Genomic DNA, 27,384 nt, shown 5'->3' on the forward strand with positions numbered 1-27,384 from the left:
CCACAAATAGCCACGTCAGCAGTGTTGAGCTGGAGCCGGTTCGCTAGAACCGGTTGTTAAATGTAGAAGCCCTTTTAGAATCAGTTGTTCTGCGAGGGAGAACCGGTTCTAAAAGGGCTTCTACATTTAACCGGCCAAAAAGCGGCACCTTTGGCACCGACTCCATGGGTGCTCCAGCCCTGGAGCACCCAGGGGGAAAATTTGGTGGGTGCAGAGCACCCACTGGCAGCTCCCCGCCCCAGTTCACCTCCGCTCTGCTTCTCCGCCCCCCCCGCCAGGCTTCTCACGAATCAGCTGTTCGCGCAGGAAGCTGAGGCAGGCTGAGAAGCAGGCTGCAGCTTCCCGCTCAGGCCCAGGGAGGCAGACGTGAGCTGGGGTGGGGGGGTGGGGGGGAGATGCAGGGGAACTGCTCCCCGCCCCAACTCACCTCCACCACCCTCGGCCTGAGCGGGAAGCTGCCGCCTGCTTCTCAGCCCTCCCAAATTTTCCCCGTGGGTGCTCCAGCTATGCTCTAGCTATGCTCCCCTAGGAGCCAGAGGGACCCGCTGGATGCTTCCTGGGAGCTGCCCCAGGTAAGCACCTCCGGGACTCCCCACCTTGCCCTCCGGCAGGTGCCTCTGGCTCTTAGGGGTGGGGTGGGCACCCACTACGGTGGCCCATGAGACCCTCCTATCCGGTTCTGGGGGCGGTCAGGGGCCAGGGGAGGGGGGTGGATGGGGCAGGTGTTCTGTGGGGCCGTCAAGGAACGTGGGGGGGTTGGATGGGGCAGGAGTCTCGGGGAGGCAGGGGGTGGCAATGACCCCTCATGGGGTGAGGAGGGAACCTGTTAAGATTTTGGCAGCTCATCACTGCACATCAGCATCACTCACTGTGTATTCAATTCATTATACTTGACTATTCCCCTCCCTCCCGCCCCCTGAAAAAAAACTTCTGAATCAAAACTTCAGGGTTAAAAATCCACCCACATATTCCAATTTAGAGCCGCTTCCATTTTACTTGAATTTTCAAAACTCAGCAATGTTCTGCAGCTCAGAAGCCTGCACTCAACTGGATGGAGGAGACAAGCCCTTACAACAAAGGACGGTCTCCCAGATGTGCCATCTTCTAGAATGCCCTTCGTCCTGGGAGGAAGGCCCACAACAGCAATCGTGAGTCTCATCTGAACGATGCCTGGTGCAAATCCCAGATGTTGAATATACGCCAGTCCTTATCCTGGCCAACAACAAAAAAGCTGGGATCCTTGTTCCCATATTGCACCCACTTAGACCCTGCCTCTCCATTATAACTATTCATTATTTTTATGATGCAGCCTACAGGCCCCAGCTGAGAAGGAGGCTTCCACATCTGCAACAGGGATATCAATACCGACCTCCTTCGTGAAGCATTTTCAAGAGCTCCTGATGAAAAGTGCTGGGTAAGATCTAGGGATTAATATTATTGTGCTAGGTCGTGAAAACAAACCTAGTAGCAGAAAACCCTGAAGAGTTTAACATCTAAACAGAGAAGTCAGACAAAAGGTGGGAGCAAGGGAATGTTATTAACTCTGTCTTGTAGAGGGGGAACTGAGGCAGAGACCAAGTGGCTTGCCCAAGAGACACCGTGGCAGAGCCAAGGAACTGAACCCAGACCTCGAGGTCTAGGCCAATGGCTTCACAAGACAATCCTTTCTCTAGCCAGCAACTATGAGCCAGTTACTCCCTTAGAGCTAAACCATTCGCTCTGTGAACTGTGTTTTTTCAAGGGACAAATATGTGCGTTAGAAAAACACAACAACAAAAAAAGGGCTGAGAGCATCCTAACACGGAAAGGCTACAAACACCCTGTGCCTCACTGGGGCATACCAGGGATTTCCAACAGTAGAGCAACAGGCAAAGACGGAAGCCAGCAATTTCCCATTGGAGACTCTCCCAAGTTACCCAAACAAAACCCCAAGAGAAGGAATTACAATCTTAGGAAGGTTATTTAAAAAAATAAAATCTACTGGCCAAAGTTCTGCTTTTGTAGTTAGTCCTGCAGCTGTTCCCGGGACAGTGCTGATGTCCTAGGGAGTGGGAAAGTGGTCTAGGGAGTGAGAGGCACACATCCCAGCTGTACCAGTGACTGATTGTAAGGAGGTTGTGGTCTACTGGCCAGATCCAGGAACTAGGAGTCAGGACCCTGGGGGTTCTCTATTCCCAGATGTGCCACGGTCTCACTTGGGCACATCACTATTCCTCTATCTTCCCATTTCACAGATGGGGAAACTGGGGTGCTGAGAGTTTAAGTGACTTGTCCAAGACCATGTAAGAAATCCATGTCAGAGACAGGATAACAACTCAGGAGTTCCTGGCTCCAGTCATACGTCCCTCTCTCAGAAGAGGCTCATGCACCAAAATACATAAACCAGCCAGCCAGCCATACTGACTTGTACTCAGCTTAAATAGAGCCACTCTTCATTTGTTCTGATTTGTATTTTGTCCTAGCCAAGGAGAAAAAAAAAAAATCAAATTAGCAGGAAATAAATCCTCCTTTTATACTTTAATCTCCAAATGGCTATAACTGGCCAGTGCGAAACATCATTTCATGATCTGCCTGAAGACCAAGTATAAGCCACATCTATTTCCCCCCGTTTGTTCTCTCTATATCTATTTGTAACCATACAACCCTTCAATTGCTTTAACCATGGATCTAACCCTGAAGTAATTACTCAAGCAGAACTTCCATAGACAGAATCAAGAACGGCAGAATCATTGGAAAACTAAAGGGGGGACAAGGTGGGGAATAATCGAAACAACTAAATACAGCTTTCTCAGGGAACTCTTTAAAAGGACTGGTAAGATGCCCCGCCTCCATGCCTGCAACTCTGTATGGATTTCAATGGTTTCTCCCCACTGCAGGGTTCTGTTGGTTGCACTTGAATTGGTGCGTAGTCAGTGACAATGCGAGTAGACAGACACGCGCTTTATCCTTCCAACACCAATGTCTAGAACAGCCAGGCTATTGCGGAAAACAGATCCCTCATAAATTCAGAAGGAACCACAACATTTAATAGCCAGAGCAGATTTCTTGTTTAAACAACTATTGTCGTATTTAACATACACATGTAGAAAGATCAATCGACACAGAGTGCATTTATGGGAACAATACGGTATTTATTTTTCTATTATAGTAGCACATAGCAACCCCCTGGGGCTCTGTTGTGCTGGGTGCTCACTGGGATTGCCAAAGGAGCCCAAGGAAATGAAGCACCTGAATCCCACTGAAAATCAATCATGCACCCTTATTATGATGTGTATGACATTAGCACCGAGAGGCGAGATGGAGCCTCACTGTGCTAGGGGCTCCACACGCAGTGCAAGAGACAATCAGTGTCCTAAAGAGCTCACTATCTAAACAGACCAGGTAAAAAGTATGGGAGAAAAGAAGCATGATCATCATCCACACTTTACCAATGGGAAACTGAGGCACAAAGAGATTACGTGACTTGCCCAAGGTCACACAGGGTGTCTGTGGTAGACCAGGGACTTGAACCCAGTCCAGTGCACCAGCAATAAAGCCACCCTCTTACAAGACCAGACTTCCCAGTCTGCAGATTCCAAAGCATTTTATTAATCAGATATTACCCTGTTTACAGATGGGGAAACTGAGGCCTTATTCTCAGACAGGCTGGAGACCCACGTGCTTCATCTGGAGCTGTGGGGCTCAGCACAGCATAAGGAGTAAAACCCAGAACCCTTGGCTCACCCAGTCCCACATGTAATGATTAGGTAACACTTCCCTTACTGTAAAAGGGTTCTCACAAATAGCCATCTTCCTGATGCAGGGGTGGAGGACAGATAAAAACAAGAGAATTGAGGAACATATTGAATTACCATGCCTCTTGCATAACAAGCCCTCCCCTTTGGAGCTTTTATTCAGCCAGTTTTGCATGACTTCCACCCATTCACACCAACAGCTGTTGAGAATGAGATGCTGTCCCGTCTATCCCAAACCTCAGCTCCCCTTTGGCTTGGAATTCAAGTACTAGCCTAATCCCAACCTGGATCCAAAACCTCAGCCTCTCTCTGCTTCTTAAACATCCCACCCGTATATTTTATATGTAGCCAGCTCTAGCAGTTGTATTAATATCTGTAGCGTTACTTTCTCTCTGAAACGATCCTGTTTCTTGCATTGTTAACCCCACTCACCAAGATGAATGAGTCTGTTCCTTCCTTGTCTGGCACCTTTCCACAAACTGCGCTTCTTGTTTTATCCAAATGTAGTTTTGGCAGACAGAGAGAGACAGAGAGAGAGAGAGCGCCAACACACAAGCAACAAGTAATCCTCAGGCCAGGGCAACAGATTTTCTCTTCCCTGATTTAAGCTGTTTTACCCAAGAAAGGTATGAAGACCCCACTGAAGCAAGGCAGGAGGAGGAAGTGGATTAAGTACAAGAGAAAGCCCTACAGATCTTTGGCTATGGTTTTTAAGCAATGGCTCTGCCAAAAACAACTCACTTTCAACTAAAGCTGAATGGGTTTGAGTGAAGTAAAACACCACTCCAAACTAGACTGATGTAAACAGGAGGAAAGCTAGGCACTGGATTGGGACTCAGGAGAGCTAGGTTGTTCCCAACTCTGCCACAGACACCCGTGAGATCTTAGGAAAATCACTTTGTGTGTCTGTGCCTGAGTTCCCCTTCTGCACAATGGGGCTATGGAAATCTGGAGCACAGGTTGCAGGAGTGGAGACTCTGGAGGAAGCACCGGAAAGTCAGTCTGCATGCACATGGCTAGAATGCTAGCTGCAACATCTCTGTAAATAGTTCTCTTAATAAAGAGCCAGTTGAGTTTTACAAGCAGGGAGTCCTCTCATGTCATTACCCAGCATGCAGTCCATGAAACGGGTTAATGATACCTCCTTTCTTCCACCTTCTGCCTGTCTTGTCTATTGAATTGTAAACTCTTCACAGTAGGGCTGTCTCGTGTGTGTGTTTGCATAATGCCTAGCACCATGAGGACCTAATCTTGGCTGAGACCTCGAGGAGCTACTCGAATGCAAATACATAAATCAAACTACAATTCCAAGAACTGTAACAGTTTGAACCATCTATTTGTTCCCTCCTGCTTCCTTCCACTTTTCTCAAGTCTGTATTGAGTTTCCTCACTCCTCCTCTACAGCCTTGGATACAATTGTCTACCATGTAACCAGCAGCCAAGGGTGGTTACCAAACCACAAATCTCAGCCTCAGAGTGTGCAAAAGACAGTAAAAATAAAAGTTTTGTTGTGAGTTTTCAAGAAAGAGTCCCAGCTTCAAATAAGTTCACGTGAATCTCACCTGGTTTGGTTCCCCCGTCTGAATCAGATGCTTTCTCACAGCTTTAGATCCAATTGCAAAAGGCTCACACAACCTTCAAATTTTTTCCTGTCACCATTTGCCATCTGTTTTGCATTATGCAAAACAAACATATCCTTCTATATCCACTAATCGCCTCTCCCCCAACTTGCTCCTTGTGATAGTTCTGTCATTTAAACACCCATGTGGATGTAGATTAATGCACGGATCAGAATGGATCTGCTTTCTTAGTCCTGGGAATCTGGTCCCCATCCCTCAGGATCCACTATTCATACTTCATTAAAAAAAGCAAAGCAAAACAAAACAAAATCAGGGAGGTGGCAGAAAATCTGCCTGTTTATTCCCTTTAGTATTGCTATAGCCACAAAGGGGTGAGATCATGGCTTTAGACAGCGATTTTCCAAGAGTGAAGTGCCTAATTCCCAAAGAATTAGGCACCACAATCCCTTAGGCTTTTTGGAAACTCCCACAGCTTGGTGCTGCTCTGGGGCTCCAAGGCACACAGCAGCAGTATTGGCCTAATGGTGCAGCATTTGCTCCCCAGCATGTCGGCTCACCCCTGCTAGCTGGTGCACGTGCTGGAGCTGTCAAGGCAAGGGTCTGCAATCTGGCAAGATTACAGGAGCACAAGGACAGAGATCAGACTAAACCATGCACAGGGACATAAGATGGGAGGATAGAGAAGGCTCCTCTTGCCCTCTTGGATCCCCAGCACAGAACAGCCCTTGGTTTTTACAGAGGAAGCAGAAGAAATGACAGTTTACATCCTTTTTGCAATTAAAATCCTTAGGCCCAGGGCCCACAGCATTACTCTGTAAATAGCTGCTAATGCATTTTGCCCTCCTAGCTAGCAGGCTCACAACGTTCTGTTTAGAAGAGCAATGACTGTCTTCCTTCATTATCTACTCCAGCTCAACTAGTTTTTTCCATCCCAGCTGAACCGTCCCAGTTTGACATTCCTCAGGCTTTCCGTCAATGTTAAAAAAAAAAAAAAAAAAGACTGATCCCAGAGGAGAAGGGATCTTAGGGGACTTCAGCAAACCACAACAGATGGGCTTTTCAGAAGGGAAGCTCAATTGCCACATTAAACATACACCCACGCAACTACATCATGAGGGAGCCAGCTAAGGAACTGATAGGACGATCTAGTCTGAGCAGCTTGTGCTCATTGACAGATAAGCAAGCTGAATGCTTTTCAACACATAACTATGAGTCAGTGGTTCTGAACTGGTGACTTATCCTAAAACGAAGGGTCAAGCTAAGCCCAGAGGGGGATTTCTGCCTTGACCATTCATCATGTTGTGGGATTTTGCCTCTGTACATTCTAATATTATGTTACCATCATTAAAGCTAAATGAGAACTGCAGAAACAATGCTTGGAAGTGCTAGTTTGGATGTAGCTTGGAGCTATTTGGTTCAACCATGTTCATGATCCTATTTATTCACAAATATACATGCATATATTCACATGAAAGTTTGGGAAACAGCTATTCTTTGTATGGATACTTGCATTAACACATTCCCAGGGTCTCTACTCTAACAGGAATTTTGATTATTCTGTACTCACAGTTCTCCTGTTTTAGAAAGCTTTAGTCATCCAATCAGGTAGCAGGAACAATTCCATGTGATCTTGGTGACCAATCATACTAGTAGTATGATTCCATATATCATTACATACCTTAAGCAGGAGGCATTTATTAAAGAAAGCATACTACAGACAAACAGACTTCCACACAGTTTGACTTCCAGCTTTGTCTCCTTCGTTTACCAGGGACCACACCATGTCTAGAACACTATACAGCACACAAAGAGATCAGGCTGGACGATATATTGCAAGTAAACGCACCACTATGAGTAACAACTAGCAAATCAAAGCGAACAGTCCTCAAATACACCATTGGCTGAAATTAGTTCACAAAACTGTTTAAACAGATATGACTAGCAGGGGGAAAAACCCTTCATCCTTCTTTTGGACCCAGACATCAGGCAGTAGGTTTGATCCATTTACGGTGCCAGCTCCTTCCAACGCAGTTTTAAAAATGGAGGAAGCTACATGAGGAAATCAAAGGGAATGAAAGCTCTGCTCATTATCAAAGCACTGGCCAAGCCATGTGTTTCCTTCATCCTCATGACCACTTCAGGAGTAGCCAGGCCAATAATAAGCTGAGCTCAGCACTGGAATACATTTCTGGGCCTGATGAGGCCTTTTACACCTGTCAAAATGCAAAAGTTCCTGGTGAGATCACCACCCGAGAGATGTAAGTGTGAATCCTGCTCGTGAAACCAGCACACATGGAAAGATGCAGCCTCATAAGATGGTAGGAATTTAAATTCATCTCCATTCTAGATGTGCACTAATTATATTTTGGATCATGAGGAGAAGTAGGTACACCATCCGCCTTCTTGCGATACCTAGCTTGTATCTAATGTTGTACATCAGTAGATCTCACAATACTTTACAAAAGGAGGTAGCTATCATTATCCTCACTTTACAGATGGGGAAACTGAGGCACAAGGCAGCAAAGTGACTCACCCAAGATCATCCAGCAGCCCAGTGGTCATGCCATGAACAGAACCCACTTTGAGACCCAGCCCAGTGCTCTATCCACTGGGCTATGCTGTCTCCTTATAAAACCTTAGAAAGTAAATTAAAGGTTGAATTTTCCAGTCCTCCAGCCTTGTTGGCAAGAGCCACAATTCACCTACTGCTGATCCACCGTCTTCCTCCTCATCCATCTTCTCTATTTATGCTTCTTTTCCAAATGCCTGGCCTATCCCACTGTCCCCACAGCTACGTAAACATCTTTTTATTTTAGTTACCGTCAAGTTCTAAAAAACCACTTCCCAAGATGTATTTGCTTCCAAAGCACAAAGTCACGAGGGTTGCGACTCAACAGACTGGCCATCTATTTATACTTTTTATCAAAAAACGTCTCCATACAGCCCTACGCGCACCCCAGAGAGTCCTCCTCTCCTTTATTAAAGCAACGGTAACAAAGAGTTTATCGGCTCCCTCATCACAACGAAGGCATTACCCAACTAACTCCATATACTTAAAGTGACTTTTAAAACCAAACTATTTCTCCACCCATTCCCCATGCACTAATGTATAGGAGATCTGTCTTGGTTTGGACATATGGAACCACCCATACATACTTCTGCCGAGTAGCATGGACTTAAGAATATCCCAGTGTCCCAGATGTGAAGTAAGCACGGTAATATAGATGAGGTAGGACATGGAAGCTCCCTTAAGATGAGAGCCTTGAGGGAGCAATGCCCGAAGACCACTACTTAGATTATAAGCTCTTCGAGACAGGGACCCCAGCACCTAACATGATGAGGTCTTTGTGAATGTTGGGAGCTTTTAGGAACTAATGCAATACAAATTGCAGAGGCTTTTGCTGCACAGTGAAGGGCTTCACAAGCAGCCTCACCCTTTGCACTGTAAGTTGCCAGCATGGAGGTGACAAAGGGGAAATGCTAGGGGAGAGGATCAGCTGGCAGACATGAGACAGAGAATAGCAGTACGCAGTATCATGGAGATTCTTCATTGTGACAAGTGGTCGCTTCAGTCCAAGAGAAGAAGGATACTTGTCTCCCTCGCAGAAGTGCTCTGAGGATAAGTTCATTAATGGTGGTAAGTTGCTTCAGGGGAGGCAATATAAAATAGAAGGAGGTTGACTGTACCCCATGAGAAAACCTAACAAGGCCATTGCTGCTGGATGGACTTGCAAACTCAGACTGACCTGCAGCAGATTATACCTCGGTCCCTTTCCGAACCAGAGAATATCGCCTTCTCAGGTCTATCAGCTGCCCAACTCAGAACTTCTGTCAGGAGACCGCATGGGACCACCAAACCTGCCATCAGAGCCACCGCCCTCCCAGGTCATCAAAGTGACAGCCACAACCCAAACAGAAGGAACCACTTGAGCAAGCAGAAAGCAGCACTGCAAATTTATAGCATTAAACCAACCCATTGGTTTAACATGGCTGCACTTTAATTGATGTTTGTCTGGGCTTTGGCTGCAAGAACAAATGCCCAGATTTCCCCCTCCCCCCCGACACAGGTTTATGTTGCGGGCGGGTTTGCATTTAGAGAGAAGTAAACATTTAAACTGACACAGAGAAAGAGTAAAACAGAGTTGCCATAACAAACAAGAAAATAAATCTGTTCACGTCAAGAACACTTGAGAGTGGGTAAGTCAGAAAGCAAGATGTATTTGTGAAATCTTGTATCCTGGATTTAATCTGCTCTGTGGATAAATGGGGCTTTTCAGTTTCCAGGACTGAAAAGTCAGCAACTTTCACCAGTACTGCTGTCGTTCTGACAAGTAGGAATCAAGTTAGTTGATGGCATGGCTCTTTGGAGCAAGGACTAACTTTTTGTTCTGTGTTTGTACAGTGCTTAGCACAATGGGGTTCTGGCCTATGACTGGGATTCTAAGGTGCAGCCATAATATGAATGAATAAATAAATAAATACTAATGATTTGAGCTGGCCTGGCAGACTGAGATCCTCCATTTTGCTCAGAACAAGGACACACAGGAGTAAAAGCAATACCAAATTTCCTTCACGCATCTCTCTTCACCCACATGTTACTTATAATTTATTTGCACTGGTGCCCAGAGTGTGCTAGGTGCTCCCCAGAAACACAGAAGAGTTGCCTGCCCTGAGGAGCTCACAGCCACCTCTCACCATGAAAGGACAACCCTCCAGGGGCGAGAGAAGAGGATGTTCCCTGTAACCCTTTCCACCTTTGGCCTCTTTGCTGAGGCTGAGTGGAAAACATGGTGATGCTTTTCGTGAGGTAGACTCAGAGCCACCAACCTCATGCCACATGGGTCATTGAAGACCATTAGACGGTGACTTCTGGATTCTAACCAATGGATTCTAACCTCTGGATTCTAACCAATGGCCAAGAGGTACTTTAAAAAGCTCAGTATCCCCTTGGCTAGCCATTCCTAAAGTTCAATGTAACTTTTAAGAGGACTATATCTTATTTGTATGCAGTGGTGTTGTAGCAGTGTCATTCCCTGGATATTAGAGAGCCCACATGCGGGAGGTCATATCTTTTATTGGACCAGCTTCTGCTGGTGAGAGAGACAAGCTTTTTATGTTATTTGTCCACTTCTAGCCATAATCTAGATAGGGAAGAGTGATAAACATTTCCTTTCTACGTATAAAATAGCTACTTTGGTCTAAACTTACCCTAAACTGGTACTGCTAGGGCACTTCTCTATGCCAACGATTAAGTCATTCTTTCGAGGGGTGTTCATTAATGGCCTGATCTAGAGCCCATTTAATCAATAGAAAACTCTTCATTCATTGTATAGGCTTTGGAGCCGGTCCTAATAGATGGGATAGACCAGCCTACCTGTCCAATTCAGTTCTGTCACCCGCTTCTATTCATCATCAACAAGATGACTCCATTCATTGGCTCAGAGGATTAATGAACCACCCTCTGAAGTGACCTTTTAGAAGACAAGGCAGCTTATGAGTGGCCAGCCAAATTGGACCACAGTATTAATTCTTGTTTATGGTTCCTGAGATACTGCAGAGATGGGTGCATGAGAAAGCTTTGGACAGAAGTGCACACCATCTCTATGGAACATCACTCTTCAGTGCTGGAAATTAGAACAGGCCCTTGGCCATATTTTCTAGCCTAGAATCCCACCAACTAGATAAAGCCTGCCATGCCCACAGGAAAACCTCATTCATTTATACAAAAGGAACTAGATGGTAAGGAAGATTTAAAAGTTGCAGAACATCGTAAGAGGATAGGTTCCCCCCGAATCTTGCACATCCCATCCTGAGTCCCAAATCGTTATGTCTGAAGCAGCTTATATACTACAAACACCACCAAGTCAACAGAGCCCGGAATAACATGGTTAAAAGCTGTAACATAGGCAGGACTTAACTGTGTTCCTCCCCATGGCAGGAACCATGCCTACAGACAGTTCCACCCACAGTCTAGCTAGTGCTGGAATTTAGACCCAGATTTATTTGCAGATATCTAAAAGCTGCAGCCATTAAGTATACTTAGTAGTGAATCCTATATTAAGTGAAGGGGCAGAATTAAATATTTTTTAAAGGATGTTTTTGAGATACTTTAAAAAAAAACACCACCTACCATGTGTCTACTTTTAAAAATTATAGTAGGATCCCGTTACTGTAGACCATAAAATTGCTAAGTATGTTTAAACTATATTTAGACAACACAAGGTGGCGAGACAAGCTATTTGAAAAGCAGGCCGTGAAAAGTTACGGCAGAAAGCCTATATCCTTCACTCATGCTTTTGTGGAGAACATCAACAAACATCAGAACGAATTCGATGCCAGCTGCCAACGTCTGGTGAAGCCTTTGAGAATCGAGTCCCAAATGTTTTTCATTTACATTAAGGCTCATTTTACCCCACTCTGGCATGGAAAGGGGTCTTAAAGCAGGTACAGAGTACATTTCCACCTTTGAAGGCACCTTTACACTGCCGGAATGGTGTCAAGGGGCCTCAGTGTAACTGAAAAATCAATCCCATGATGCAGAGATTGTTTGGTTTAGATCATTCGTGTTCTACCCTGGGTCAGTATCATTTTTCATTGTAAATTAGCAGAGGAATGGGCAAGGCAGCGTGTCTAGGGGCAGGGAGTCAGGACTGTTGGGTTCTATTCCAAATGCTTCCCCTCCATTACTGTGGTTTTTGAGCGATTCACTGAAAAATCCGGTCCTTAGCCTTTCTTGCTTCTTTACACCATCTGTAAAATGGGCATCTAGGACAAAGGGGCATTGAAAAGTTGAATTAAATGGTTATAAAGTGCTTGGAGATCCTTGGGTGAAAGGAGCTAAAATTGCTATGCCTTACATTTTCCAGAGTAGCTATTATTGCTACTCAGAGTATGTATTTATAACACTTATTGTTCCTTTCTTATATGCTCCCAAGGAAATCCAATGATCAATTCACAAGTGTATTCATAGACATACACTGACCCCCCAAGAACAACCTGATTTACTTTTTCCCCCGGCACTCACCCTGGGTACGGCTAGCAGGGCCTTAGAAGCATCCGATCAATCTTATTGTCTGTCTAGAAGCCATGCCACTACAAATAGCCTTGGTTATATGCTCCACAATCATGGTTAGTTCCAAGCTATAAATCTGGCCACTAATGTGGATCAGAGAGAACACAGCTTCAAGCTTTATCTGGAGTTTAAAAAATGGAATCCAGATTAAGTTCTAAAACGTGGATACAACGTAATGAAATAAACCCACCTCCCTGAAGACAATGGAGTTACACCAGGGATGAATTTGGCCATGTGTATTCTATAATGTGTATGTACGTATAGCCATATCCATGTAAGTACACATGTAAAGACTGCAGTAAATAGATTCGCAAATTCAATTTGCCTGTCTTTTCACTCACTAAGCTCAGCATTGACAAGCACTCCACACTACTCCTTCTGTGCTCCCTTTCCATTCACATGCAGAAACCCTATTAGAATTTGGTTAGCCACACACCTGCCATGTTTCCACTCCAAGACTGTTGCTTTTTAACCCCTTAGTGGCATGCTGCTTACTATTACACACAGGTAAGAGTGATGAAGTGGAGAGAGGGGACTACTCTCAGCAGTGAAAGATTTACCTGCCTTTCCTTTTTAAGGTTCACAGAGGCAAAGAGGTATTAGCAAACAAGCCCAAGCCACAGGTCCCTGCTCTCGTAACATCAATGAGACGCTGTCTGGGTATTTAGACTACGCACTTTTTTTTTTTTTCCAGGAGAGAAAATTTCCCTCTGTAATATTCACTCACTGTAATTTAAACTTCCCAGTAGAGCTGAGCAAACACTCCCTTCCTAACGCTGGAAAGCCGAGTATTTGCACAGCCAAGGAGAAGAGGCAGCAGGCTAATTCTCACAAGCCAGCAGCACATTCATGGGGCTGCTCTGGTATGTGCATTTTTAGGATCACCCCCAAGAAATGATCCTTTGAACAAATCTCAAGGGTAAATCATGCCATGACCACAGAAAATATCTGGCAGGAATGAAGAGGTTTTTTGGAATGGTTGAAAATTTGCCCTAAGATAAATCTGTTCTTTCTAGCCTGGTGTCTCGCCATTCATTGCAGATCTTCCATCACTAACTCTTGGTTGTGACATTTCAGCCTGTCTCTCTCTTAACCCATTTGTTGCCTGACAATGAGTCTTCCCAAAGGACCAGATCACAAACCCTACTGAAAGTAACAGGACAGCTGAGGCAACTGCTGTACCAGTGGGTGTCAAGAGTTCACCACTTGGCTTACAGTGAGGGGCCTGGATTCACCAAGCCATGAATGCAATACTGGGGACACAACGTCAGCAGCAGTGGGTCTGTGACAGGGGGTGTATATGCTTTGTTGAGATGATTAGAGTTCTTACCCATAGATAGTAACAAATTTCTCCCAATCCCCAGTAGAAATGTCCAGCTTCAAAAGGAGCTCCGCTCAGGGCTGGTCTACACTGAAAACTCTCTTCATAATAGCTATGTCTGTCAGGGTTGTGAAATCCACACCCCTGGAGAGATGTAGCTACGCTGGTCTAAACTCCTGGTGTAGACAGCGCTAGGTCGACAGAAGAATTGTTCCATCAAACTAGGTATCGCCTCTAAAGGAGGTGGATTATCTCAAGTGACGAGAACCCCTCCTGTCACCGTAGTGAGTGTCTACACTGAAGCGCTACAGTGACACAGCTGTGCCGCTGTTACGTTTTAAGTGTAGACATAGACACCTGCTGTCCGACACATATGGGACACGTAGGCTTTGAGGGCACTATGAGGAATGCTAAAGCATCAAATAACATGGAGGTACAGCAGGTCAGAGCAAATGCTGTCCCGTTTTCAGCCAAAAACCTTGGTCATCTCTGGGCTGTGCTCACCCCCGTGACCAGCTTTCCCCTGCTACTGGTTCTTGTTGGGAACCCGTAGGGAGGAAGAGGAGGGTTGGATAGGCGTGATGGCCAGGGAGGATCAGGGAAGGCGCCAAAGTGGTATGGCATGGGCTGCGGTGGGGAACTGGGTGGCAGCGACGAGCGAGAGCTCCCAGGGGAACAGGAAGACGAGCTGAGAGTGAGAAAGGTGGTTTATAGAGAATGGAAAAAAAAGTTTCCTCCCCCATTCCTCAGTGCCACTCCCAGAGAACTAATCTCAGTGCTGTAAGGGTTAGAGAGAGAAATTTCTCGTGATGGAAGGAGTGGGATCTAGTGGTTCAGACAGGGGTCAGTGAGTCAGTACGTCTGAGTTCCATTCCCACTTCTAACAGGGACTCCTAGGTGGCATTAGGAAAGATTTCACCTTCCCGTGTCTTGGTTTCCCCATTTGTAAGAGAGGGATAATGGGCTCCCTGGGGGGTTGTGAGGATGAATTAAGCTGTATTAATAAAGCACTTTGAGATCATCAGATGAAGCGGGCAAAGGGCTATAATAATACCTCCTTGCCACGCAGCATGAACCAGTGGTAACAGTTTAAACAGCTGTGCCTCAAGGTTCTGTCTGTAACCGTCAGCTTTTCCATCATACAAGAACCCTCACATTGCTGAAGGAAGGGGACTTAAGGACACTGATGCATGTGACTGAAAAGCTCTGGGGAAGGCTCCCTTTGTTCAGCTGCGAGAAGAATTATTGCTTCAAAGCAGCAATGAGCAGGTATATTCTTTCATGTCAGGATGGGGTCGAAAGGAGCAAGGAAGAAGAGAGACACAATCCTCAGACTATGAAAAGAGCTGTAATGGAAAAAAAGTCTCTCTGATCATCATACACACAGACCAAGCTTTTTACAGTCATCTCTGGAAAATTTCATCCTACATGCTTTACTTGCAGTGTTTCCAGATTAGGAACCCGAGGGACATTTTCCAATAAAAATAACCTTTGCTAGAGGGATATAATGTTGCTTCTGAAGAGTGTAAAGATTTTGTCTGTTTGATTTTAGGAACCTGGGTCAAATCCTCAGCTGGTGTAAGCCTGCATACCTCCACTGACTGAGTCCCACTGAAATGGAGCTACATTGATTTACACCAGCTCATGATCTAGCCTTCTGTATTAAATCTTAATAATACTTCATAGTTCTAAAGTGTTTATCCCAGGAGGATCTCAAGGCACTTTCCAAACAAGTAATCTTTCTTACCTATCTCCCAAGGGGGCTGTGGCATATGATCCCCATATTACAGATGGGAAAACCTAACACACAGAGAGGTTAAAAGTCTGTCCCATGGTCACATAAGGAGTCAGTGGCAGGTCTGGTAATAGAACTCAGGAATCGATAACCCTTGAGGACATGCCTACACTGCAGTAAAAACACCTGTGGCTGGCCCACGTCAGCTGACTTGGGCTCGCAAGGCTTGGGCTTCAGGGCTATAAAATTGCAGGGTAGATATCCAGGCTTGGGCTGAGGCCAGGGCTCTGGGACCCTCCCACCTCAAGGAGTCTCACAGCGCAGACTCCGGCCTGAGCCCTGACATCTACACTGCAATTTTATAGCCCTGCAGCCCAAACCTATAAGCCTAAGTCAGATGACAGAGGCTAGCCACAGGTGTTTTAGCGTGGTGTAGACAAAACTTTGATTAAAACATTTTGCAGTGGCAGCATCTGATAATTCATAGGATTAGCACTCAGAACCCAGAAGATTAGAACTCAGAATCCTAAGCATTCATTTAGGAAAGGTCACAGTTGTTAAAAAATTAGGCCTTTCTATGTGAGAAAGAGGCACTGGATTTGTTAAAGCTGCAGTTTTAAAGCCCCTTATTTTGGCTTAAACCAAGTTTATTTTGATTAATCTTAAATTGATTAGGAATTGGTTTAAAACTAAACTAAACTAAGGGCATCCACATGGGAGGTTTGCATTGGTTTAAAAAGTGATTGAAGTTAAACTAGTGGAATTTTCTCACCTAGACCAGGCCGTGATGCTCCTACTTAATAAAGAATTTCAAGCTACCAGAATCCTTCCAACTGGAAAAAGCGGATGAGTGGGAGAAGACTGCGTCAGGTGCACTAGAAGTGAAAAAGTGGGAGTGTACAAAACAACCGTTTCCTTTGGTGAATCTGAGCAAGATGTGCAAGATTCTCAGACGTGCAATGGAAAAGCAAAGACTTTCAACATTCATTCGCACAGGCATCTTGACCTCCCTGTTTCGGATTTTATGACCCTCTGATCTCATCACCTTTGGGTTGAAACTATGTCATACCAGCTGCTAACAAGATAAAGTGAAGATTAGCCCCGGGGGGAGAAGGTTAGATATTTAGCAGCTAACTGTTACTGAAAAATATCTGTGGAATGGAATTTTAAAATTCATAGCCGATCACCCTTCGCCTTGATCTGTGATCCTGCTGTAATAAAGCAGCAGAAGAGAGGACCTTCCAGCATGCCCTGACCTCTCAGAGAGATGTGATAAAATGGGTTTGGTTGTGCACAGTAGGAGCAAGAGTATGTTTTTATCCTATTTAGGAGGCCCCAACGTTCACGCAAAGTGATGTGCAGGAGATAGGAACATACCAATATTGGACCAAATTCTCAGCAGGTGGAAAATGGCATAACTCCACTGACTTCAACTGAGCTACACCAACTGGTGTGCACCAACAATCAATAGCATCAATCTATGCTAGCAGGGGAAGGAGAGGGATTTCGAGAACTAACCCCTTCTTTCTGTCCTGCCTTTGAAAGGTTTCAGGAGATCGTCGCATGCACCAGCCAAAACTCAGGCTTTTATCTCCCTTTCATGCTATAATTAGAGGCCAAACTTTTCAAGCCCAGGCGCCTACACTTAGGACTCTAAATCCATATTTAGGCACCTAAATAAGAGAGGCCTGATCTTCAGAGGTGCCGAGCTCTGCTTGGAGCTCCGGGTGAAAGCCAGACCACTTTCGCAGGGAGGCTGTGCAGCCGAGCGGATAAGACAATAAACTGGGACTCGGGAGATCTTGCATTCTATTGCAGGCTCTGCAACTGATCTGTTGGGTGACACTTCACCTCCCTATACCTCAGTTTGCCCCAATTTCCCTCCTTTGTGAAGTGCCTTGAGATTTAGAGATAATGATCTGGAAGATGGTGTGGATTGCACCCTCAGCAAGTTCGCGGATGACACTAAACTGGGGGGAGAGGTAGATACGCTGAAGGGTAGAGAGAGGGTCCAAGTGACCTAGACCAATTGGAGGTTTGGGCCAAAAGAAATTTGACGAGGTTCAACAAGGACAAGTGCAGAGTCCTGGACTTAGGAAGGAAGAATCCCATGCGCTGCTACAGGCTGGGGACCAAATGGCTCAGCAGCAGTTCTGCAGAAAAGGACCTGGGGATTACAATGGATGAGAAGCTGGATACGAGTCAGCAGTGCGCCCTTGTTGCCAAGAACGCCAACTGCATATCGGGCTGCAGTAGTAGGAGCATTGCCAGCAGATCGAGGAAAGTGATTATTCCCCTCTATTGGGCACTGGTGAGGCCACACCTGGAGTACTGCGTCCAATTTTGGTCCCCCCACTACAGAAGGGATGAGACAAATTGGAGAGAGTCCAGCGGAGGGCAACAAAAATGATTCGGAGGCTGGGGCACATGACTTACAAGGAGAGGCTGAGGGAACTGGGGTTATTTAGTCTGTAGAAGAGAAGACTGAGGGGGGATTCCAAAGAGGATGGAGCTCGGCTATTCTCAGTGGTGGCAGATGACAGAACGAGGAGTAATGGTCTTAAGTTGCAGTGGGGGAGGTTTAGGTTGGATATTAGGAAACACTTTTTCACTAGGAGGGTGGTGAAACACTGGAATGCTTTACCTCGGGAGGTGGTGGAATCTCCTTCCTTTGAAGTTTTTAAGGTCAGGCTTGACAACGGCCTGGCTGGGATGATTTAGTTGGGGTTGGTCCTGCTTTGAGTAGAGGGTTGGACTAGATGACCTCCTGAGGTCCCTTCCAACTCTGATATTCTATGATTCCATGATTATTAGGTCATAAATAAATGCAGCTAGATACAAGGGTCATCCAAACTATCCCACCGTGTTCAAGCCTCGAATAGAAAGAAAGGGCTGCATGCGTCATAGCAATAGAGCTGGACTAAGAAGCTGATTCTGCAGTCTTTACTAAGGTAGACATGGCAACTTTCCATTGACACAAGAGGAAGAATGATTTTGTGGTAACCGCATTGTCCCAAGATTAAGGAGATGCAGGTTCAATTCTTTCAGTCCACAGATTTCCTGTGTGGTCTTTGGCCCAGGTGATTTACTCTCCCCCCTCTGCCTCAACTGGTAATGGTAATAAAAATGTTTACTGACATCAGAATGGGGTCTTATAAGAAACTAGACAGATTGAGGGTACTCAGCCTGGAAGGATCAGGCCCCTAAAAGATCAGTTCCACTTTCTTCGCAAACACAATATGCTTAAGTCACCAGTGCTCCCCTGCTAGTCCCAGGAGGGCTGCTACTGTCCTTTAGCGTGATTGGTCTGAGAGCCTCAGAGATCAGCCAGGCGGTGGAGAATTTAACTTTATTTCACACCTTTTCCTACTCCTGTGGGATCTTGCTAGTGACTCACATCTGCATCATTTAAACTGCTTAAACTTTGCTTGGAATGTATAAAATGAATTAAAGCCTCAAAAGCAACAAAAGTCGGAACAAACCAGCTCTAAGTTAACCCAATGTGTTTAACTCATTAGTCAAACGCTCTGCTTTTCCATTAGCTAAGCACTAGGGCTCTAGAATTTATGATTAATATCGGAAGCATCCCCAAGCGAGATGACCTCTGTCTAGACTGATGCATGTTTTCCTCCAGCCTCTGTGCTGATAATTCCCAGGTGGCTATGGGGAAGCGAGCATCTGCCAAAGCCATCTCTGATATTCCAGGGTTTTGTATATACTCCCCTATAAACAATGGTGCCATTGACCTGGTCACTGAGAGATCCCTGTTAGGATACGAAAGGCCTCATTTCCCTTCTTACTCATTTATGGGAAGCTGCTAAGGGGATGGTGATGGGAAATGGGAGAAAGCCACTGTAGCAATTCCTTGCACAGCTGCGATGCCTTTCACAAGATTGTCTCAAAGCTCTTTACGCATTCCCCAGTTGAAGCTACACAGCAGCCCCGTGAGGTAGGTGAGTCGTGTCAGGTAGGGAAACAGATACACAGATACTAAATGGCTTTACCCAAGGCCACAGCTAGTTAGTGGCTGAGCCAGAACTCTCCGTCCTCTGCTCTAACCACTGAATCAGCGCTCCAGAAAAAAACCCCAAAAACAAAAAACCCCCACCATCAGTATTTTTCTCCTTTTTCACACCACCACCAATGCATTTCCTCTCTATCGTTCTGCTGCAAAGCGGAGGGTGGCTAAGATTTCTGGCCTGGGGTTTTCTTTCCACTCAGGTGTGAATGTCAATGCGTTTGCCACTCATACTAGGAGAATGTGGACCTATGTCCTCCTCGAGTGGCTGGTCCACACAAGAGGTTTATGAGTCTTCCACATTAGCCATCTTAGGAGGCTAAAGTCCTTAAGCTCAAGCAGTAGAAGCCCCGGCTTTAGCAGTGAAGATCACGGATTCAAACCCCACAGTCTGCTCAAACAGGGGCAACTACATAGTGCCACCCAATGTGCAGCCTGAACCCATGAGCCTGGCAATAAGAGTCACGGACCGTAAATTCACTCAGACAGTGACTCGGAACATCAGACAGTTTGAAGAGTGCACAGGTGAAAGTCTTCCACCATCCCCTTCATCCTGGAGAGCTTTCCCCCTCCTTCACAGACTCACAACAACCGCTACATTTGCGGCTCCGGGACCAGCGTCTCCGGTGACTGATTCCGTAATGCAAACGGCACCCTCTTCCTGCTAACGGCTGAGATCACCCCATCGACACCACACACATGCTGGGAGGATCTGAGATTACTACAGAACTAGTGTGTGTGGTGACCCACTAGGCCATGGCCTACGCATTCTTAAACAGGGAGTGCTACATTTCTTCACCATCCAAATTATATTTACCATCCTCCAGTGGAGCAGTCTGTAGGAACCAAATGTTAAAAGGTTATTGCTAGTTATTGAACAGCCAACAGTCCTTTGAATAATCTTGTTTTAAAAGTGCATTAAAAAAACCAAACACATATCCACTATTGTTGCAGGTTGTAAAATGTGTCCACAGCCAAGCCAGGACTTAGCCACAGAAACTACTCTGTGGTGGCTCAGATACCATGGATTCCCCCTTATACTTAGGCTCGGATATAACTGTGGTAATTGGATGGGATCTGCTGGCGAATGATGATGAAGGGTGATCTCTGTATTTCATATTAAAACACTACAACACTGTAAAGAGAGCAACTTTGTGCTGAGTCATCATGAGTCGTTTGCAACCTGAAGCCACTCAGAAATCCACGATGGACAGAATTATTTGCTCACCTAGCTCATCCTCTTTCCACTACAGGATTCGTCCTGGCAGTTTATTCTCAAGGAGTCTGTCAAATCTAGTTTTAAAATGACTCAAGCAACAGAGATTTCAGCATTTCCCATGGGAAACTATTCCACGGCCGAATAGCCTAACCTCCCAGTTAAGAACTTTTTCCGGACGTCCTGCCTACACTTGTTAAATTTCCTCCCAGCACTCCGAACAATAATCCTCAACTCCTTCAGACACTCTGCAGAGTTATCACAGCCCCTCTTTCATCATCCTTTAGCCAAGTGGCACATAAATAGTTCTTTAAATAGTGCCTTATAAGTCAATCCACTCAAACCCACAACTCTTGGAATCTGCTCATGTCCGTGGACAACTCTGTCGTACCCAAATTTGCCCATAAGACAACCAAAGAGAAGCCAGATCACGACTATAGAAAACGGCACCCAATAATTCATAGTTTTTAACAAATAAGGAATTAATCTAATTACAAGCACTGTATCACACATGTTGTGTCTTTCTGATTTGATTGCCATGCTTATTAAAGTACAATAATTTTTTACTTTTGTAAAAGGTGATCCACAAGGAAAAATAACTGGGTTTGTACCTTCCCATATACTACGCAGAAATTCTAAAAACGTTTGTTTAAAAATATCAGCATGTGTCTTTATTTTACTGCTGACAAAAAAATAATCTAAGAAAACACCCTGGAATATTTGCTTGCTGTTATAGCCGGATTGTATACTATTCTTAAGACAGGAAGTAGGACTCATGCAGAGTTGTTGCTTGCCATTAAATATGTTTCACCCTGCAATCAGCTGTATTTTAGTACCAATAGAGGTGATTCTTGTAAACAGTGTATAGTTTGTAAAGAGCCTTGTGATTCTTCGTTCTGAAAAGGTACTATATGTTATTGTTCTCGATTATTTATATTGCAGAAGCAGCTAGATGTCTCGAATGAGATCAGTGCCATATTATGCTAGATGCTGACAGTCTCTGCCTCTGGGGCCTTTGGTCTCGATAGACCAGACAGAAAAAGGGCGGTAGGAACTATCATTACCCCATTTCACAGAGGAGGGGCTGGAACACAATAGCTTATATCGTCACGTCTACGTTAAGATGAAGTAGATAAGAGAAGAGCCATCCGTAGGACAACTCACGAAAGCATCATGCAGTGCTGTTAAATACCAGATCGGATCCTTTCCTCACACCCAGTACGTGACATGGGCTTCAATCGAAACGCCAGCTCTGAACATCTGCACTGGAATGCGTTACCTAGGGAGGTGGTGGAATCTCCTTCCTTAGAGGTTTTTAAGGTCAGGCTTGACAAAGCCCTGGCTGGGATGATTTAACTGGGAATTGGTCCTGCTTTGAGCAGGGGGTTGGACTAGATGACCTTCTGGGGTCCCTTCCAACCCTGATATTCCATGATTCTATGATCTAGTGTGCTAGGCAAGTTTGAGCACGGATCTGAACGCTGCAGGTTGAGCCCAACAATTTCGTCACCTGGGCAGATATAGCACCTGATCCGAACACCATGGGAAGCCTGCCATTGACTTTCAATGGGCATTGGATCAGTTCCTTCAAGTTATACGTGCATTTACCTCTATTTGGTTGAGAAACGACTTGTCAAACTTGAAGCCAGGGATCCTCTTTTCACTGCAGACAACTCCCACGTCTTCGGTGTGTTTGCAGTCTGTGACGCCCCAGCCGTTTGTGGTACATGCTGCCAGCGTCACCTCTTTGCCCGTACAGTGGACATTGTCCATCCAGATTTTGCCTGAGGAGGCAAGAATAGAAAGACCTGAGACATCAGTGGGCAAACTGCAGAGATGGTAAATCTAGATTCCGTAATAATTGATCTAAAATGAGCCTGACACACCAGTTCTGCTAAGTGCGTGTTCCCCACTGTAACTCCTGTCAAAGGAAGGTCTAAAATCTTTACTTAAATAAATTGAGAAAACAGCCAAGTTAATTCAGTCTATCCAGGCCTGTGCAGGACCCACCTCAGATATTTATAAACCAGAAACACAACAGTTAAGTTGAATAAGGTACGTGTTTAGGGTTAGATCCTGAGATGGTGTAAATCAGCATCACTCCATTGAAGTTAATGGAGCTACACTGATTTGAGGATCTGTTCTTCAATGTCCAATAGCAACTAAGTCTGCATTAAGATACACAAGCCAAGAATTCCCAAAGTGACTAATGAGTTGGGGGCCCCAAGCTGAGATACCTTGCAGGGGCCCGATTTTCTGACAGTGCTGAGCACCCACCCTCTGAAAATCAGCTCCTTTAAATGCGTCTCATGTTGGGAATCCAAAAATCAAGTCAAATTTTGAAAATCTTCCCCACCTTCGGTATTGAAGCGGAATTTAAAACGTGAAGCAATGTAGCGTAGTCATTTCAGATAGACACATGACACCACACTGATGCTGTGCTCAGAGAGTTCTGCGCTTTCTGCACATTGTATCTGAGTCCCACCATAATGAGTGGATGCCAGGCACAGTGTCCCGCTGCGGATAGTCCTGTTTCGCAACGTGGAACAAAATCCTTTTTTCTGGCGTACCACCCCCTCTGCCATTTGCAGCAGCACATGAAGGAAAGGCAGGCAAAAGTGACTTTAATCATAAACTTCCTTGTGGTAAAAGCTATCTTCCCCTGACGGCGGCCACTTCAGAGCGTCTGGTGTCAGTTGGTCCCCTTGGCTCAGTTGATTAGAGCATGGCCTCCAATTGCACATGCCATGAATCAGCTGTCTATATCCAGGGCCTCTTGCATCCTCTCTAATATGTCAAATCCCAATTACACTTCCTTTTGGAGAGAACTCCGAGCTTTGGTTGAATCGTGTCATTTTTTAAAATGTGTGTTTTGGCCCAAATTTCAATGGGTGCCTAATGACTTGGGAGGCCTGGAATTCCAGGTTGAAACACCTTAACAAGGCTTGACTCTCAGACAGTGCTGAGCCCCAACTTTCTGAAAAATCAGGCCCCCTTTAAGGCATCACCAGCTTGGACACCTAAAATCACAGGCCACATCTCAACACCAGGGCCACACTCTCCCTGCAACAGCTGATGAGGGTGAAAGCATTTACAGCGTCACATGGAATCTACCGTCCCAACTCTGGGCTGCATATAGTGCCCATCCCTGGAGTCTTGAAGGGACTGATCCTCAGAAGCACTGAGCATTTGTAGCCCCTAGGACTTCAAGGGGAGCTGTGGGCCTCTGAAATAAAATCAAGCCCTGCATGCTTAACCCAAGTGACAGACCACAGAAGGGGTGTTCCACATTTGGGGATCAGAAAGAGATTCCCCCTCCCCCAGCTGTAACAATCCATTCTGACACCTTTAAAAGTGAGATGTATAGGACCTCCTCGGCATCATTGCTACTATGTTATATACAAGGGATCTGAGCTGTTTCCCCAGGCCCTGTGCCAAGCCTACATGAATGGCCATGGTGCAATGCAAGCTCTCACGCTGGTCACATGGAAGGAATCCCCCCCCGCCTCTTCCAGTTTTGCGGCTGCTACTGAAAACACCAGGGCAGCCTCTGCAACTGCTGCATTCCCTCCTCTGTCTCTCTAACTAGATTCCTATATATCCCCCCATCGCCATAGCTTCAGAGGGTGTGATTACACCACAGCCAAACACCTGTGGCTCACCCATGTCAGCTGACTTGGACTTATGGAGCTATAAAATTGCAGGGTAGATGTTCAGGCTCCAGCCCAACCCCAAAGTCTACACAGCACTTTTATAGCCCCATGAGCCTGAGTCAGACGACACAGGGCCGCTGTGGGTGTTTCATTGCAGTGCATGTAAGCCCAAGGTTCGAACTCAGACTCAAGCTACACACAAATTGTGCTGACCCAGGGTTCCAGGACCCCGTGGAGGTGGAGGGGGCCAAGCCTCAGTCAAGCTGGGATCCAGGATTTAAGCCCCACGTCTTCAACGTAGATGCAGCCCCACCAGACTTGTGCTCTAGGAGTCTGCCAGAAGCATCCCACAGGCTGACTTCCTTTGTCCTCTGGACAGTCAAGTTTGGTGGATAGTCAAGTTCCCCCCCCCGCATCATAAACAAAGGGCTACAGTGTCTACATTTTGGGTGGGCGTTAGGAAGTCTGGGATATAGTTGGTTGGACTCGGGGCAGCATGACATCACGTAGAAGCTATAGCCCCAGATTGGAACCCAGGCTTCAACAATTCCTAGCCAGGGATTATCAATGATGTCAACGCTCATGCCAAAGCTTAAACCCAGGATCTGATAAATCGAGTTCTAACAACCCCAGGCTCACACTGCAATGTAGACATATCCTGAGCCCATAGTGCATTTTACATTTGGCTGGTTGATTCACCGTATCCTGGATCCATCAACCATGCTCCTTCTCTCTTCCAGACCAAGTCATGCTCAGACCCTCCCCACAGCAATGCAGAAATTGCCCTGGTGAATCCCATCTCCATGGCATGGGCTCCCTGCAGCACACAGAGAAAGAGCACTCACTCTAAGTGAATCAGAGGGTAATGTTTTGTTTAAAGTGTCACGGCCTCTCCCTTGGAAATCTCCTGCTGGACCGTGGGAGCCAAGATCCACAATGTGGGACAACATTTGGGGTCTCAAATTTCTCTCAAGTCAATTTTAAGCCCTGCTTCCTTTTTATGGGTAATTTTATAGGTGTGAGTGTTAAAGAACAGTGTTAAAAAACTATGGACCAAATTCATCCCCAGTGTAACTGCCTGGAGTGAATGGAGTTACATCTAGCATGAACCTGGCTCTATGTTTCATGCTATCAATTATAAAATATTCAGTAGGCAAACATTTACTTATGGTAGATAAGACAATTAAACAGAGTTATTGAGGTTTATGGAGCTATTAAACCCCATATATGATTTTAATAAACAATTCCTACATATAACAAACCAATATTTGCCATCCTACATCTCAACTAACTGCATATTTGGAAGCCCCAATTTGAAGCATGATCGGTTTGATGTCTCATCTGTAACAGTACACTTTACATCCAAGCCATCTGTATGTAATATCAAGGAGGAGAAAAAATAAACACAGAGTTCCATGTAAGGTTCGGCCTGATGAGAACTCTTCCCCAGCCAGACCTAGTATGTTAGTTTCCTGAATGATTAATATAAATTGTGTTTAATTACGTAATTAGAAATGCAGGCTGGGGCATCTCACAGGCTAGTCCAGAAGCCACTCAGAAGTGAGCTGTAGCTCACGGAAGCCTGTGCTCAAATAAATTGGTTAGTCTCTAAGGTGCCACAAGTACTCCTTTTCTTTTTGCGAATACAGACTAACACGGCTGCTACTCTGAAACCTGTCAAGACAAACTGCTTCCCTCAGCAAAATTTTAGTCTGCCACCCGCTTACTACCAGTAACAGACAGTCCCTTACAATCTGAAGACTCAAGGCACAGGGTGGGAAGAAGGAAGGACCATTATCCCCATTCTACAGACGGGAAAACAAGAGACACAGACTAAGTGACTTGAAGAAGGTCGTACAGTCGTAGACCAACATATCATGCCATCTGACCTCCCGAATATCACAGGCCACCGACGCCACCCAGCTCCCGCACACTAAACCTGACAACCGAAATTAGACCAAAGAAACTGAGACCCCCGGGAGACTAGACTATGATGTGCCACAGGCAGAGAATAGGAGGAACCGAGGTGCACCAGTGCCTAAGACCCCAGCAATGGCAGGGAAATGGTTAAGTGAGAGATGCCCAAATAACCCTGGCAAGTGACCTGCACCCACACACCGCAGAGAAAAGCAAACCCCTCTCCCCACACGGTCACTACCAAACTGACCTAGGGGAAAATTCCTTCCTGACCTCACCTATGGCAATCAGTTAGACTCTGAGCAGGTGAGCAAGAACAAACCAGCCAAGCTCCTGAGAGAGAGAGAATGCTCTGTGTCCTGGCCCACCCTGTCCAGAGTCCCATCTCCAGCCATGGCCATCCATGATACTACAGAGAAAGGAGATCAACGACAATCACCACCCCTGAATAGACTCGGGGGGAAATATCCCTTCCTGACCCCTGTAGGTGGCTGGCTAAAACCCTGAAGCATGAGCTTTTGGGAACATAAGCTATAAACCAGAAGTTAGCTCCAGGCCTGCTAAGCCCTGCCCCCTACCATCAGAAGCTACCTTGAAAGGTCCCAGAAGGGGGTCTGTGACAGCACCCGAAATCAAACCCACATCTCTTGCATTCCAGTCTCATGCTTTAACCACAAGACTCCCACCCAGCCTCTCCCAATCTGAAATGTCTGGGTACCCTAAATCTCAGTTCCATTAACACCAGCGGTGGTAGCCTGGGAACGGGGTCTGAGTCATTTCCTCTTCTCCGAGAGGTGGCCTCCTTTAGGCCAGGGCTGAGCCACATCCTCAGTCTGTTGCATTGACACATCAAGGGCTTTACATCTCCACGTTGCTCAATCTGGCCCCTCTCAATAGCTCTAAACTCAACTCAGGCCTGTCTCCACTGACACTTAACTCGTGGCTAGCTGGGATGTAAATCAACCCCATGGTAGCCTGCCATGCTCCAAGCATCCAGGTGGACCCTGCTACCACGCACTAAAAACGCTGTAGTGTGCTTGGATATATTCTGCTTTGAAACAGGAGCGGATTAAAGCATGCTAGAGAACTGTTAGTTCACAGCAGCAGGATCCACCCTAGTACTGGAGTGCGCAACAGG

The 27,384-nt window shown here is 45.8% G+C and overlaps 1 protein-coding gene across 5 annotated transcripts in view; it reads right to left on the reverse strand.

Annotated features, from left to right (window-relative positions):
* The window catches only part of LOXL2 (lysyl oxidase like 2), a 97,279-nt gene that overhangs the window by 47,678 nt on the left and 22,217 nt on the right, over positions 1-27,384 (reverse strand). For all 5 annotated transcript variants that reach the window (XM_073324947.1, XM_073324949.1, XM_073324951.1 and 2 more), the window contains one exon: positions 22,285-22,460. In XM_073324947.1, the coding sequence (XP_073181048.1) occupies positions 22,285-22,460 (176 nt within the window). The remainder of the gene's footprint in view (positions 1-22,284; positions 22,461-27,384) is intronic.

This window comes from Lepidochelys kempii, chromosome 26 (assembly GCF_965140265.1).
Source record: "Lepidochelys kempii isolate rLepKem1 chromosome 26, rLepKem1.hap2, whole genome shotgun sequence".
In the NCBI taxonomy this organism is placed as follows: domain Eukaryota; kingdom Metazoa; phylum Chordata; order Testudines; family Cheloniidae; genus Lepidochelys; species Lepidochelys kempii.